General features: G+C 53.3%; 1 protein-coding gene across 11 annotated transcripts in view; it reads right to left on the reverse strand.

The window, feature by feature from the left end:
- The window catches only part of KIF1A (kinesin family member 1A), a 182,945-nt gene that overhangs the window by 48,770 nt on the left and 118,658 nt on the right, over nucleotides 1–15,517 (reverse strand). For 7 of the 11 annotated variants that reach the window (XM_054039625.1, XM_054039621.1, XM_054039623.1 and 4 more), the window contains 8 exons: nucleotides 11,724–11,842; nucleotides 9,830–9,915; nucleotides 8,995–9,133; nucleotides 8,589–8,757; nucleotides 7,908–7,998; nucleotides 5,711–5,829; nucleotides 5,115–5,170; nucleotides 1,094–1,202 (listed from right to left, as the gene is read on the reverse strand). In XM_054039625.1, coding sequence (XP_053895600.1) covers nucleotides 1,094–1,202; nucleotides 5,115–5,170; nucleotides 5,711–5,829; nucleotides 7,908–7,998; nucleotides 8,589–8,757; nucleotides 8,995–9,133; nucleotides 9,830–9,915; nucleotides 11,724–11,842 — 888 coding nt within the window. Of the gene's footprint in view, nucleotides 1–1,093; nucleotides 1,203–5,114; nucleotides 5,171–5,710; nucleotides 5,830–7,907; nucleotides 7,999–8,588; nucleotides 8,758–8,994; nucleotides 9,134–9,805; nucleotides 9,916–11,723; nucleotides 11,843–15,517 lie in introns of all 11 variants that reach the window. The other 4 variants (XM_054039620.1, XM_054039616.1, XM_054039618.1 and 1 more) reach the window with 1 other exon arrangement.

A 15,517-nucleotide genomic window follows, 5' to 3' on the forward strand; every position in this document is an offset into this window, starting at 1 on the left:
TGCATTTGTCCCATGCTCCCCAGCTGCATGCTAGCACCACTCCCATGTCCCTCATTTGTTTACTTGTGGCAGGCTATTTTTATTGCATCACTTATTGCCCCAACTCCCAACATCTTGTCAATCTTTCACCAGCAAATCCCACCTGGAATGCATAGGAAGGCCCATGCTCCTTCCGCTGTGGCAGTTCTGAAGACCCCTGTAAGATCCCTTAGCTGCACATAGGCTCATTAATGAGTGTGCTTTGCAAAGATTCTCCCCAGGCTCTTCCTACAGCTACCAAGCAATTCAAAGGCTGCTGTTGATAGTGCAGGGCCTCCTACATGTGCCCTGTACCTGGCACTGGGGCAGCTGCTCCCACATACAGTAGACCTTTCATCTGGCAGAGCTATAATTAAATCAACAGCTGTGGCTGGCTGCTGGGGTGGGAAGGTAATTGTATTACTGTCTGATTTCCTCTTCTCATTGTTCTGCATGAGGCAGCTACATCAGCACAATTCTTATAGCTCTTTGGACCACACTGTGCTTTGGGGAGAAACTTGTTCCATTTTGCAAGGGACATCTCAAAAAGTGACACTGTGGTTTGGCATAGAATCATAGGCCTGGAAGGGACCTCAAGAGGTCATCTAGTCCAGTCCCCTGCACTCATGGGAGGACTAAGTATTATCTAGACCAGGGGTAGGCAACCTATGGCACGCGTGCCGAAGACGGCACACAAGCTGATTTTCAGCAGCACTCACACTGCCTGGGTCCTGCCCACTGGTCCAGGGGGCTCTGCATTTTAATTTAATTTTAAATGAAGCTTCTTAAACATCTTGAAAACCTTATTTACTTACATACAACAATAGTTTAGTTATATATTATAGACTTATAGAAAGAGACCTTCTAAAAACTTTAAAATGTATTATTGGCACGCAAAATCTTAAATTAGAGTGAATAAATGAAGACTCGGCACACCACTTCTGAAAGGTTGCCGATCCCTGATCTAGACCTTCCCTGACAGGTGAGCTCCCCAGGATAGGATTCCCCCTCCAGCTCCCCCGACAGTAGGACACTCTGGTTCCCTGGTCAGCCCTCAGCAGGGGATGGTACTTACTCGCCATTGGCCTCCAGCTCGCAGATCTCAAAGAAGACCATCAGATCGTATTTGCACTGGCAGGGCCCGGCGCTGGGGCGCGCCAGGGTGCTCAGCTTCGTCGCTGGCACTACGGCGGGCAGAAAATAAGACTTACAAAGAGGAAAGGAGAAGCTGCTGAAGTGTGAGCTGGACTTACTGCACCACTCAGGAGATGTGTGTCAGTCAGAGCCAGGACCACTGGCAGTGACTGTCTAGGAGAACAGCTAGCCGAGATCTAGCCCCAGCTGGAGATGACCTCTGACCCAGTGCACCCAGTCAGATTCTGTGAACCCATACTCCTGTCTGTAGTCCCACTGAAGCCAGCTGGCCGACGTAGGGAGCAAGGGTACGAAGGATCAGGCCCACACAACGTATACGAGAGACGAGACACACACAGAAGAAGTGACTGCGGCTTTTGCTAAGCTCTGGCTGAGCATCGCCCTCTGAAAGGCCAGCCTCCTCAGGCCCTTCCAGCCCGAGGCCTGACCCCAAATCACAGAACAATGAAGCACGACACACGGAGGCAACAGCAAACCAAGACTCTAGGCTGCGAGGAAAACCACTGGGACTCGGGTGTCAGATGCTAAAATATTTGGTGCCCGATGTGCTAGCCGGCTCGCTTCTGGATGCGCTCTCTGGGCATGCTTTCTCTGCTGCTAGCTCAGCCACCTTGTTCCTTCCGCGAGAGAGGGCGGAGTCCAGCCTGTTGTCCCCCCCCCCCCCCCCCCCCCGCCTGTAATGAACTGTGCTGAAATGAAAAATGCAAGTAGCCTCAGAAAGGTGTGTATTGCTTTGGGAACAGGCATGGCAATGCCATTCAGTACTGAGCTCTGTGGGTGTCCCCCAGGCATTACATGGACACATTCCCCAGGGGAGGCGTGGCTAGAAACCCGAGTAGCAGTGGGATCTTCCACAGTGGTGTCCAGGAACCAACCAGGTTTCGGAGCCTTTCTCACAGCACAGTTCATTACATGCGGTGGGGGGTGCACAGGGCTGGACTCCTCCCTCTCTCGCGGAAGGAACAAGGTGGCTGAGCTAGCAGCAGAGAGAGCATGCCCAGAGAGCGCATCCAGAAGCAAGCCGGCTAGCACATCAGGCACCAAATATTTTATCAGCTGGTGGGATTTTTCATGCTTTTCAAGGTGGAGGGAAGGGAAACAAACAGAAACCCCAAAACAAAGCAAAACGGTTGAGACACAGAGTGGGAGTGAATGGACATTGTGGGAACAGGGATGCAGTCTGCTTTGCCAATGCTGCACACTTCAGCTCTCTTTAACCACTCCTGAGCCCTCTGAGCCACTGCTTTAAAGAGGTGTCCCACTTAAATCAATGTGTGCCAGGACAGAGCCAGTAGCACGTCTCTGCCCAACAAGGGGGAGGGGAGATGTAAGAGTGAAGGAAGGGGAGACACCCCGGGATGGGTATTCTGCAGTCTGGATGAGCATGCCGACGGGAGTAGGGTTACCATTCGTCCAGATTTACCCGGACATGTCCTCCTTTTTGTGCTAAAAATAGCGTCCGGGGGGGAATTTGTAAATCACTCAAAATGTCTGGGATACCCCCCCCCCCCCCCCCGGCAGAGCAAGGCGCGGCTGGGAGGGCTGCAGGAAAGTCAGCCGCTCGCATGGGGCTCTGGCAGACAGAGCCCTTCCCCCTGCAGCTTGCCAGGCTGGACTCCGGAGCAGCTGTAGAGCTCCTCCTCCCCTCCCTCCCTCCCTGCATTCTGAGCTGGCAGCTCCTCCTCCCCTGCAGCTCAGTGCCCCGCTCCGGCAGCACTGTGCAGGGGCAGGGACCGGGTTGTGTGTTGCGCTGGGGAGCGCAGCCACGTGTCCGGCTCCGCACAGAGCCCAACACCATGTTCTGAGCAGCAGGGTAAGGGGGCCAGGGGGCAGGAGAAGGGGCAGGGAGGTTCTGGAGGGGGCAGTCAAGAGACGGGGGGGTCGGGAGTTCGGGGGGGGCTTTTTGGGGGGAGTGGAGAAAGTTTTGGGCAGTCAGGGTACAGGTAGGGGGTAGGGTCCTGGGGGGCAGTTGGGGGGGGGGTCTTAGGAGGGGGCAGTTAGGGGACAAGGAACAGGGAGTCTTAGGTAGGGGGTGGGGTTCTGGAGGGCAGTTAGGAGCAGGGGTCCCAGGAGGGGGCAGTCAGGGGACAAGGAGCGGGGGGGTGGGGGGTTGGGAGTTCTGGGGGGGAGCTGTCAGGGGGCAGGAGTGGGGAGAGGGATCGGAGCAGTCAGGGGACAGGGAGCAGAGGGGTTTAGATGGGTTGGGAGTTCTGGGGGGGGCTGTCAGGGGGTGGGGAGTGGTTGGATGGGGCGTGGGAGTCCCAGGGGTCTGTCTGGGGGTGGGGGTGTGGATAAGGGTTGGGGCAGTCAGGGGACAAGAGGCAGGGAGGTTTAGGTAGGGGGTGGAGTCCTGGGGGGCAGTTAGGGGCAGGGGTCCCAGGAGGGGGCAGTCAGGGGACAAGGAATGGGGGGAGGGTTGGAGGTTCTGAGGGGGGCGGGAAGTGGGAGGGGCAGGGCTAGGGCGGGGCTCCTCCCGTCCTCTTTTTTGCTTGCTGAAATATGGTAACCCTAGACGGGAGGCAATTTAATTTCAGTCCAGGAACCCTTTCCTATAACAAGTGGAATCAGGGCCATCCTTACCCATACGCAAAGCACGCAGCTGTGTAGGGCACCAAGAAATTTGGTGCCCCAAATTTCCTGGTGCCTTGCGCAGCTGCATGCTGCTCCAGCCCCTGCTCCGGCTCTTCCCCAGGGCCCCCGCCCTACTTTGCCCCCGCCCCGCCCCTTCCCCACCCCAGCCCCACTCCCACTCCCCTGAGCTCTGCAGCAGGGCCGGGTCTGTACTCACCAGTGGTGGGAAGTGCAGACCCAGCTCCAGTCACGCCGCCGGTGAGTGCTGGGGGGGTGGTTCCCCCTTGCCCCCCAACCCAGTCCCGCCCCCCCCCACAGAGACCTAGGGCCTCCCCTCCCCCACCCCGCGGAGGCCTGGGGACAGCCCCCCTGATCCCCCTCGCACAGGCCTGGCAGCGGGTGGGCTGCGTAGGGCCCCAGAATAGTTAGGGACGGCCCTGAGTGGAATACTCAACACTGAGGTTACAGTGCTAGTGAGCCACCAAGGAATGACTCTTCACGGATGACAACGTTTAGTGAAAGGATGGGGGCTTCCCTGCAGAAAGAGAAAGGGATGAGGAAGGATTGCTGGAGTGCAGGAGGTACTCAGCATGCCAGTGGTTAGGCCTACTTCTGAGCTAACCAGATCCTAATGAGCAGACTTGGCAGGTTTAGAGCACTGTGAATTATCCTGCGCTGATTTCTTGATACTGTCAAGATTTTCTGAGGTCTTGTTCTCTACTACCAAGTTACCAGAGGGCAGTAACCCTTGTCCAGTAAAAAACCAAACCACCTGTGCTAGCCATCACTTTACTGTGCGGCCCACGGGCCGCTCCAGCCAGCATCCCGCTTTACACTCAGCCATCGCCATCTGGGCCCCTTTCTGCGGCAAATGCAAAAGGGAAGGTGGCTAGCATCATCAGGCCTACCTGTTCATCTCACCACCAGGACTGCTCTCTGCTTAACATTCCCACAGAAATAGCTCCCCCCACCTGCAACACCCAGGAGTTTCCCAGACGAATGGTTTCTCTGTAGAGCTACACACCATGGCTGGCTCTATGGACATTTCAAAAAACCAATACACCACGAATACTGGCTAGCCTGGAAAGGTCTCCTTCCCCCACTGGAGTGGCTTGATTTACAGAAGCCATCTTAAGAACGTTATGCAATGCATCAAGCTAAACAGCATGAGAACCCACAGACAATTCAGCCTGTTATCAAAACACCATCTCCCATCACGCAGACCCTTACTTTGTACAAAACCAGGTGACCATGGTGTTATTGCAGAGAAGTCCAGCAAGGAATGACCAATTCTCCCCCAATTCCCAGGTGCTTCAAGTTGTGGCTTCTGAAGCCTAATGTACTTTAGAAGGGGAAAAACAATGGCCTACCTGGCTTGGACAATGGCATGACCCGGGGGAAGTGGCGTCGGGATGGTCTCAGTGGGCTATGGAGAGAAGAGACTCAGATGAAAGAATGCATGCAAAATAAATGACTGGTTTAGAGAAGGTAGAGCTGAAGCTCCCCTCCTCCCCATCTCACAACACAAGAACAAGGGGACACTATGAAGTTGGAAGGTAGAAAACTCAAAACCAACAAAAGGATATACTTTTGCAGGCAACATCTCATTCGACTGTGGAACTCACTGACACATGATGTTGAGGCCAAGAATTTAGTAAGATTCATCTTTATTTTCATACATGTTAGAGGAATGGAAAACTCTGGCTTCTTAGCTAAAGCTTCAAGATGCTGCAGAATTCAGTACTGCTAAGCTGTAGATACCGAAGAGTGTTTGCACAGAATTTATAGACCTGATCCATAGCCCACAGAAACCAATGGAACGACTCCCATTGATTTGGATAGGCTTTATCAGATCCTAGGTCCACGCTACATGAGGCTCTGGTTACAACGTTAAAAAATAAGTCTGAGTCAACAAGAGGGGTGAGCCCATCCTCTGGATGTTACCCCTTCCCTACACCACACTGACCTGAGCACGTCCTTGCAGAGAGGAGGGAAGGGATGTTGCTGATAATGCCCAAACACCTCAAACACAATCGGTTGGCTCTTGATGTACTCAATGAATGACTTGGTCACCTCCACCGCAATCTGAGAGAGAGGGAAGCAGGGGACAAGCAACAACGCTTTAAAATGACATACAGCAGCAATCCATTCGTCTAGGCCCCTATCCAGCAAAGGATTTAAGCATGCGACTTCCACGGGATTACTCACATTCTTAAGGTTAGACATGTGATGGACACAATACTTTGCTTACTAGTAAATGGTATTTCTCCAAGGAAACAGGCTCAGCTCACCCCTCTGATGGGTTTTTGCTTATGTCACACTTACACAATGATGGCATAATGCTGCTGGTTTAATTTCCCCAAAGCTAAGGCAGCCCTTTGATTTCTGCAGGAGGAGGCAGGGTGAATATTTCTGCATGGGAGTGGTTGGTCTTCCAGAGCAAAATGGTGAGACTGGTCTAGAGGCTCCTCACAGAGACACTCAGCGTCAGAAAAATCTGGACCCATATTGCCAGGGGTTACTTCAGAGAGGTCTAGAGCTTTTCTACACCAGGTCCTTGAAGGAGAGGCTAATAATGTCAAAATAAATATGAAAAGCAGGAACCTCAGGAATAGGAGCCATGACCTTCACCGGCAGGACCGAAGGAACCTTAACAATGGCCTTTATTCTTCTCTCTGGAGCTGGCTTTCCAGGCTTCACCTTTAAGCCGGTCCGAGGCTGAGACAGTGTTTGTGGTCATGTGAGAGTGGACACAGGGAAGAGAAGGGGGAAGGATAACAACCCTTAACAACCTGGTCTGCTGGCTCTTAGGCTGGAGGTGGCCTGCTGTCAGCCTGAGGACCTGTGCTGCTTCAGAGAGAGATGATGGTTCAGGGGCACGGCATGTTAGATACAACAGTCTAGAAAGTTTGGGCTCCTTGTCACAAGAGTGTCTTTTGTTGGTTTTCTTTGTAGCACTCGTTGGTTTCTCTGCCATTCTCCTCTCACACAGACACACTCTTGTCTAGAAGAGACTTAACTTGCTGACAAAAACCTACCCTGGGCAAGTTCAGCAAGGAGGGTGTGACAGAGTGCTGGCTGCAGCACACTGGTCACTGAAGGCTGCAGGCGTAATTGGAGCCTACCAACCTGTTACTGGTGGGGATTACTGACACTTGGGGGCCAGTGCTGAGCTAACAGGTAACTGGCTTAGTTCCTGGGAGGATATACAATTGGGAGGACCAGGAAGTAAAAGGGGGAGCTTGGAGGATGGGGGGGAGCTGGGTGGAGGAGAGAAGCTGTGTGCTCTTCCCACTGTGTACCTGTGCTGTGTCCTGTCCTGTTTGGAAACAGAGGGCTACAGGGGCCCGTAGTGGGCCAGAAACGGATAGTTGGTGTTTGTGACGGAGAACCATGAACACAGGCGAGGCTGTGCTACTCACTGGGTAGCTGAAGAAGTGCCCTGTGACAGAGGGGAATGCCTGTGACAGTCAGAAGGACACACACATGGTTTCTTCCCCCACCAAAATGCAATCAATGCATTTTTTTCCAGCCGCAGATCAAGTGTGATATATGTGACAACCCGTTAACTCGTGAGCTAAGCCGGTTCACTCAGAGGAGCACCTTGTATGATCTCTGATCACACACTGTAACGAGAAGGAAGTTCTCAGATCTCCAGGATAAAGCAGCAGCCCATTGCAGAGTGTGAAGTGTATTACCCCATGGGCAGAGAGGAGAGCACATTGCCATGTGACTGGGAGGTGGTGCAATTGCTGCTGTCAAACTGGCAGTGGTAGAGTGGGATTAGACTAGTGGTTCCCAAACCGTGGGGCACGCCCCTCTCGGGGGGCACGGAGGAATGTTCAGGGGGACGTGGCGGGATCTGAACCAGGCCCCAGGGGGGGCAGGGAGGAAGTGCCACCCAGTCCCACTCTGCATCCAGCTCCACTCTGCTCCCACCTCCAGCCCCAGCCGCAGCTCCACTCCCGGGCCTGGCCCCAGCCCTGGTTGTGGCTCCACTTCCGGCTCCAGACCCTGGGCCCCGACAGATTCCCTTATGGGTGGGGGGGGGAGGGGCACAACAGAAAAAGTTTGGGGAGCACAGGATTTGAAGGTTTCTATGCTCTGGACAGACCCTGAATATTGCGGGGCAGAGAGAAAACAGCCTGGGCAGTGATACTAACATTCTGGACATGATAGAACCCTAGAGGTGGTCCTCGTCCTGTGTTCTTCAAGGGCTCCGTTGAAAAGGCCTCATCGTGACGATGGATAAAGCTGTGAAGGGGGAAGATTGTTACAGCAGCGGTGTGGTCGGCAGGGTAAAATGAGAATGACAGAGCGAGGTGGGAGCCAGCGTAGACTACCCCAGGTCTGAATGAAGATGACTCATTTCCCCTCCCCCCAGGGGCCTGCACTCTATAAGTTCAGATAGGCTGCTACAGAAAGTCAGCTCTCCATGGGCCTGATCCGCCACACACTGCTGTCCAAGACACCCACTAACTTTAGCAGGCTTTGGATCAGGCCTCATGTGAATGAACAGACTAATTTTGCACTGCGTGACTCTCTCTCGGTTCTTTCCCTCTTTCATGAGGCATTGGTCAAAAATTCAGAAGCGAAGAGGACAGTGTGGCCAATCTAGGCCTGGGCGCTTGCCCTTTCCCATCTCAGGGCTACCCAGAGACCCCCTGCCACGTAGCTGAGATCCCATTTCATTTAGGAATCCAGCAAGGGCAGGGCGGTTGCGTGCCTCTGCTATCTGTTCATGACGCTCCTTGGGGAGTGCAACCTTCTGATTGAGGCAAAGGCAGAGTGGGAGGAAGAGGGAACAAACACCAGCAGAGCAGAGGGATCTGAGGACATCTCACTTAAACTGGCAGAAGATATCTGCATATTCTGCAGAGATGCTGGAGGCTTGCAGAACTGTCACTCGGAAGGTGAAGATGCTGCCCAGTGTCAGATGGTCCAGAACTGCTTCCAATGGGTCATCTAGAGCAACTTTCTCTGGACTGTCGAGGAGGAGATCATCTGGAGTCACTGGGGGAGGAGGAGAGCCATTAGAAAAACTCCAGACAGCATCCATCAAGGCCTAGTGAACATCCAGCATGCCACATACCAACACAAACATTGCTTTCAATGGAGCTGGCAGTTCACACCCTGCTGAGGCTCTGGCCCTTTGCAATCCAGTGAGCAGTGAAACATTCTTTTTCTTCCTACTAGGTATACAGCTCCCGCCCAACGCCACTTCCCCCTGGACTAAAACAACCCTTTCACCTGCACAGGTGTTGTTGTTGACTTCATCTGCAGAAGGTCCGATGTCAGTTATCTGCCCCTGGCCTTCAACAATCCGCAGTTCCTCCTGCGAGGTCCCTGAACGAGACATCCCCGCCATGGGACAGGCCTCAGACTGGAACTGCCAGGGACAAGGGGAAATGGAACAGAGAGGCTGTGTGTGTAGGGAGGCCGCAGTCCTTACAGCACGCTCACCCTGCTAACGGCCATGAGCAGCCTTTTTGTCTCTTGCCTGGCATGCCTTCCCCTCTGTACTGCGTGGCAGACACCCAGTCAGGCATGAGAGGCTGCAGCTTTTATCTCCTCTACCACAGCAACATCTGAAGCCTCAGCGTAAACGTATGGCACACAGATTGGCCGAAGGGACAGGGTCAAGCGGCCCAGGGAATCAGTAATGAGAGAGGGAGCCTTTGGCTGCTAAGACATTGTTCCAATCTGAACTAGGTCTGTACTGAGTGACTGTCATCTACCAGCTGTTCACTGGCCTGCGTGAAACGAACCAGAGGCTCCAGTTCCATTCAACAAGGGCAGTGCCCATGCCACTCTGCTAGCAGGCCACTGCAGTCACGGTGTTTGTACTGGCGTGGCTGAGGCCAATCTTCAGGCCCATGAGGGATGTGGTCATCACTCCCTCTCCTAACCCAAAGCGCATCATATCTAGGGCACTCCTAGTCTTCTGCAGTCTGAGACCAATAGGCTAAAATATTAGGAACGGACTTGTTATCAGGATATGAATAATAGGAGGACCCAATACACTCCCCAGCAAGCTAAGGTCATAGAAAGATATTCTCACCTGGGGCTGGCTGCCATACTGTACCTTCTCAAAGTGCTGATCATCAAAGGATATTTTGGCTGTCCCTGACTGCCGTACTCCTGAACCATAATCCGGGGCTTCTTCATCCGCTGAAAGAGGAAACACAGCAAGACATTACAGGAAGGCAGGAAAAACTCGCTCTCAAAGCAGATCGCAGCCAGAGTCAAGGTCTCTGGGATTGTGACCTTTCATACACTGCTCACTGAGTTTCTTCATCAAGGAATGCTTGAGTGGTCACTGGCTGCAGAACTTGATGAAAACCAGTGAATTCCAAAAGGCAATCATGGAAATGTTGCAAGAAGTGCTTTCCAGCCTCTGTTTCAGAGTCAACAATTCTGCATTAGCTAACAGCCATCTATGTGCACACTCATCTATAAATTGGTACCAACAGCACCACACTAATGCCCTTGCTAGTTAAGCAGATGATGGCCCAGATCATAAAACCATGACATGACATGGCAGAGTTTTCAGTTCTTTGCAAGACCATCCTATTAGAATAGCTTGTGTGCATGTGTGAGTTGGGGACAGTGGTTGTACTTGCAGAACAGAATATGTACCTGAAACGAACAGTACCAGAAAAAAGTATTGCTATTAATTTTTCTCAGCCCTAGATTTATCATGAATAGAGCCAGATCCTGGTGGAACTGACCCCATCTGTGAATCACCTTGCTCAAGGTGACTGATAATTCACAGATGGGTCAGTTCCACCAGGATCAGGTTCTATTCATGATAAATCTATAACGGGCCCCACTTCCCCTCGCATGCCATGAGTGAGAGGTCTTTCCAGATCAGGTTGGGGCCAATTGATGGGGAAGCATGGAACTGAATGAATTGGACAAAATAATTTTCTTCTCACCCCAGGAGACAGCAATTTGTCCCGGTAAGGCATGGATCTTGGAACATATTGACACAGGCACACGGGAACTGATGCTGAATTGATTTACACCACGTGTAACCCACTGAAGTCAGGCGAGTTGCATGGGGTGGGAGCAGCACACAATATAACTCACAGAGTGATGAGTGCTCTCTTGTGGTAGTTCTAATGACAGTACAGGAGATGCCTATTGGACTACAGCACCCACAATTCCTGCCAGTGGAAGCTTGATGTCCCTGTATTACTAGAGCAGGAAAACATTGCATGGTGGCCTGTGAGTGGCATACCTCCTGGCAAATCCTGTGTGTGTGCAATACTCCACTGGCCCACTTGGGGCCGGGGTCTTGTGCACAATGCAACAGGGAGAGCAAGGTCTAAAGCAGGGGTGGCCAACCTGAGCCTGAGAAGGAACCAGAATTTACCAATGTACATTGTCAAAGAGCCACAATAATACATCAGCAGCCCCACATCAGCTCCCCCGCTCCCAGCGCCTTCCACCCACTGACAGCCCCACCGATCAGCACCTCCCCCTCTCTCCCCGCACCTCCAGATCAGCTGTTTTATGGTGTGCAGGAGGCTCTGGGGGGAAGGAGGAGCAAGGTCACGGCAGGCTCAGGGAAGGGGGCAGGAAGGGGTGGAGTGGGGGCAGGGCCTGTGGCAGAGCCAGGGGTTGAGCAGCGAGCACCCCCTGGCACATTGGAAAGTTGGCACCTGTAGCTCCAGCCCTGGAGTCGGTGCCTATACAAGGAGCCGCATATTAACTTCTGAAGAGCTGCATGTGGCTCCGGAACCATAGGTTGGCCACCCCTGGTCTAAAGAAATGCTTAGGCTGTGGACTAATGGATTGGTGCCACCAGCCTGAGCACACAGCACGGGGCTCATCATGCTCAGGAAAGGGCATATGTCTCCATGAAATGTAATGGCCCTGAGAACTGGCTCTCCAGACTCACTATGGCACTGGGGCAAGGCCAGCTCAGAGCATCCGCCTGCCACTGAAAACCCATTGCTGCTTGCCCAATGTACCTGAGATGGCCTGGACTGCCACGCGCAGGAAGCCTTTCACCTCGCCCTTCTCGCTGACGATGGCAACACGGTGCACTAGCGGCACTGGGTACAGCAGGTTGCTGAGATACACGAATGCCCTGAAAGAGTTAAGTAACACAGGAGAGGGGTCACTGCGCCCCCAGCCTGGGGTTTCCAAACACGCTCCGTGGCCAGATGGCAGCTGGGCTCACAGTTCACCGCTCACATCACAACATGGTGCTGCAAAGCAAAACTAAAGAAAGGCAGCCAGGGTCAGCCGGAAGTGTGTGGGGGGAGGGGATTCAGCGTGCTTAGGACAGGCTGGTGGGAGGCAGAGCTACAGTAACATCAGGTTCCTGCGAAAGTGGCAGCGAGTTAGTGAGCACCAGCATACCTCTCGGCCTGTCATCTCCCTTGGGCGCGACAGCGTCGTGGGGAGGGCTGAGGAGGGGGCTGTGTCGGTGCAACAAGGAAGCTAGAAAGAGGACCTCTTGCTGTGGAGAACTGGAGAACTAGGACGGAAGGTGCTGTGAAACAACCACGGGTCTGCTGCAGATTAAAGAGTGTGGGGAGGGGGATGGGCAAGAGGGGACCAGAGTGCGCAGGGGGAGAGAAGGCAGAGGAAGAGAGAGGCAGGAAGGAAAAGGGAAAAAGAAGAGGAGAAGGGGAGGAGAGAGAGTGAAGGAAAGGAAGTTCTTGGTTAGAGCACAGAGCCTCCTGCAGACAGGCTGGGAAATGCAGACACCTGTCCAGAGTCTGAGACTGAGAAGCTATTGCAATGGTGGGTTTTCAGCCTGCTTTAAGAGAGGCCCGGCACATCCCCTGGATAGTGTATGAAAACCTATCCCCAAGAGGGGCAAGCCTGCCTTCAAACAGGGGTCTGCTCAGTCAGTGCCCAGCTGGTAGAGCCTCCATGCAACAGCCAGGGGGCAGGGTTCAGGCTCCCCCCGGGCTGAGCCCCAGAAAGCACCCACCTTGTGAACGCAGCTGGCTCCTCCGAATCAATCACCCTGCTGTGTGCTGAGTAGTACCCTATTGCCATGGAAATCAGCACGGCTGCCTGCGGAGTAAGGAGTGCTCGAGAGGCCCTATGCAGCCGTGACACCAGACAGGGAGTGGACAATGCTCAGTGAGTCACACCCAGGAACCATAGGCCAGAACCTCATCTGGTGTAAATCAGTGGAGCCCCACTTACTATGCCATTTACCCCAGCTGAGGATCTGGCCCTGCGAGTTCAATGCCCAGGCAGCAGGGCAGATGTGGGATGCCTGAATGCATGAGTGACGATGCTGACACCTCACTGTACCAGTTATGAACAGGGGCCAGCAGGAGGCGGACTTAGACCTGAAGCCCTCCCCTGAGCACTCCCAGGAGGAGAAGCTGCCTGTCAGGCTGGCGGGGAGAGCCCCTTTCCTTGGCCAGACCAGCACCAGTTCCATCCCCCTACCCAGAAATCAGACACTAGCTCTAACAGGGCTTTCTTTATGCAAACATGTAGAACCGCAGAGGGTTCGGTTGTGCCCTGGGCAGCCATTTGGGGAGCACACGGGAGTGGGGGCTGCCATCCCACTGCACAGACACATCGGGCCCTTCTGGGTGCTGGGGCTGCCTGCCCACCAGCAGCCAGGGGACCCGGAGGAGGGGTGGCGAGTGAACACTGGCTCCACCCCCTATGCACTGGCTGGCTGACGCAAGAGGAGGAGTGTGTTACATTGGCAATGGCTGCAGCAAATCACTCCCCCCTACCCCACCCCGGGACAATCACGTCTGCCTGAGTCGCGGGTGCCTTCCATCTGTCCCCTGGGCTCAGCCTAGGGCTCAGTCTCACCCTAACTAAACAAGCAAGCAGCACAATGACTATGTTCATGTACACGGAGAAGCTGGAGGCTGCCTGGAACCCCGAGATTTCCAGATGAGTGATCTGCTCTTGCTTCCCAGCCCTTGAGACCCCATCTGTGCTCAGCACTTGGGAGGCAGCGTCTTTGGATGGCAACTGGCTCCAATCCCTCGCTGCTATTGCCTCTGTACGGTGATCCAGGACAACATTTTCAAGAGTGGTCAGTGCCTTGGAGCACTTCGGTTTCTGGTCGTCCAAGCTGGGGATCTGGCGTTGGCGAGTGTCACAAATGGTTACCTACTCCAGTGCACCAGGAAGAACTGGATCAGTGGTGGAATGGAGTACATCTGGTCTGCACTTTAACACCTGGGTGAAACTGTACTCTGATGAGAACATTAATCCTGGACAGTAACTGAATCTTCACCTGGCACTGGTGCTGACTGAAGACTGCATCCCTACTCTCTGGCCCTTTACATTGTGAACGTACAAAAAGTTCTGAGAGAGAAAGGCAGCCAAAGAGAGAGGAAGACAGCTGCAGTTTGTGCTGTCTCCTTGGTGGTATTCACGTCATGTAGGCAACCGCAATCCAATCCGAACACATCCAGGATAAGAGAGGACACTGGGGTGGAGACAGGGCTGTAGGTGATTTTAGTTCTGGGGGATCAGTTTTGCCTTGTGCAGGGCACACTCTGGAGCAGACTACTGATATGTGTAACAGGTGACTTTTAACGTTGAAAACTTGCACATTTAAACTTCATCCTTAAAACTGTAGGCCTGGCAGCATCACACTTCCCCTTTCAGCGAGGTCATCGGAAGGCTATTACCAATTTGCCATCTCTTCTTGACTGAGGATTAAACTGCTAAGATTCTACCTGTAATTAGACCAGAATTTCGGAATGCAGCCCAGAGTCCAGTCTCAGCCAGATGCACCATCCCCTTTTCGCTGCTGAAAGGACATTTTCAGATGGCCATCACTGGAGCTAGAACCAGAACCTTGAAAAGGATTTGGAAGCCACGGCAGAATGTGGTACACCCATCGGTCTGGGCTACCCAGAACCTGGGCCGCCACATTCTGAAGAGTTTGAAGCCTCTCTGTGGTCTCCCTAGAACCACAGAAATATAGGGCTGGAAGGGACCCCAAGAGGCCATCTTGTCCTTCCCTCTGTACTGAGATAATGTCGCAGGAAGCCTAGCCTTGCACTGGTGTAAACAAGTATCCCCATGACTACGCCCACACTGCAGTCTGCTGGCTAATCAAAACTGGGATAGGTCCTTGCTGGCCACTGCCTCTATTTAGGAGCAGCAAACTGTTCGCCAGCGTCTCAGGACTGCACCTCCCCTTGACGATCAGAGGGCAGATGCTCTCAAACAGTGGGCAAGGCCATGGATCACATCAGCTCCTCAAAATGCTTCCCCCTTTCCTATCCACATCACCTCTGACTCGTAGTGAGCCTGCTCAGCTGCCTTCCATCCAGGGGCTGAGTTCTTTCACAAAGCTGCAGCATGCCTTTGTCCAGGATGATGAGAACAGGCAACAGAAGTGGGAGGTTCCTTTCAGCAGGAGTTTTGTAATGACCTCAGTCCACAGTGGCATTCTGTGTGGTCAGCATATTCCATCATCAGACTAAACTTGGTACTAGGTGTACAAAATTCCTCCCCCCATAACTTTTACTGTTGTTTGTAGCTGGTCTCCAGATTGGAAAAGCAGACTGATAGGCAGCCATCCCCAGCCCGCGTCTGAAGGAGTGCAGTGTGCAGCCTCTACAGGACTGCATCATACTCATGCTCTGATGAATGGAGTGGCATAGGTTTGAAGGAAGCAAAGCCACTATATTAACAAGTATCGCCACACAGAGTAGCTAGGGTGCTTCTTCAGAGGGAGGCAACCAAGATTCTGTGACTATCCCTATGTGGTCAGCTTTGTTATCTGTACATTTGGCTCCAGCGCCCTCCCTCA

This window comes from Malaclemys terrapin, chromosome 9, assembly GCF_027887155.1.
Source record: "Malaclemys terrapin pileata isolate rMalTer1 chromosome 9, rMalTer1.hap1, whole genome shotgun sequence".
In the NCBI taxonomy this organism is placed as follows: domain Eukaryota; kingdom Metazoa; phylum Chordata; order Testudines; family Emydidae; genus Malaclemys; species Malaclemys terrapin.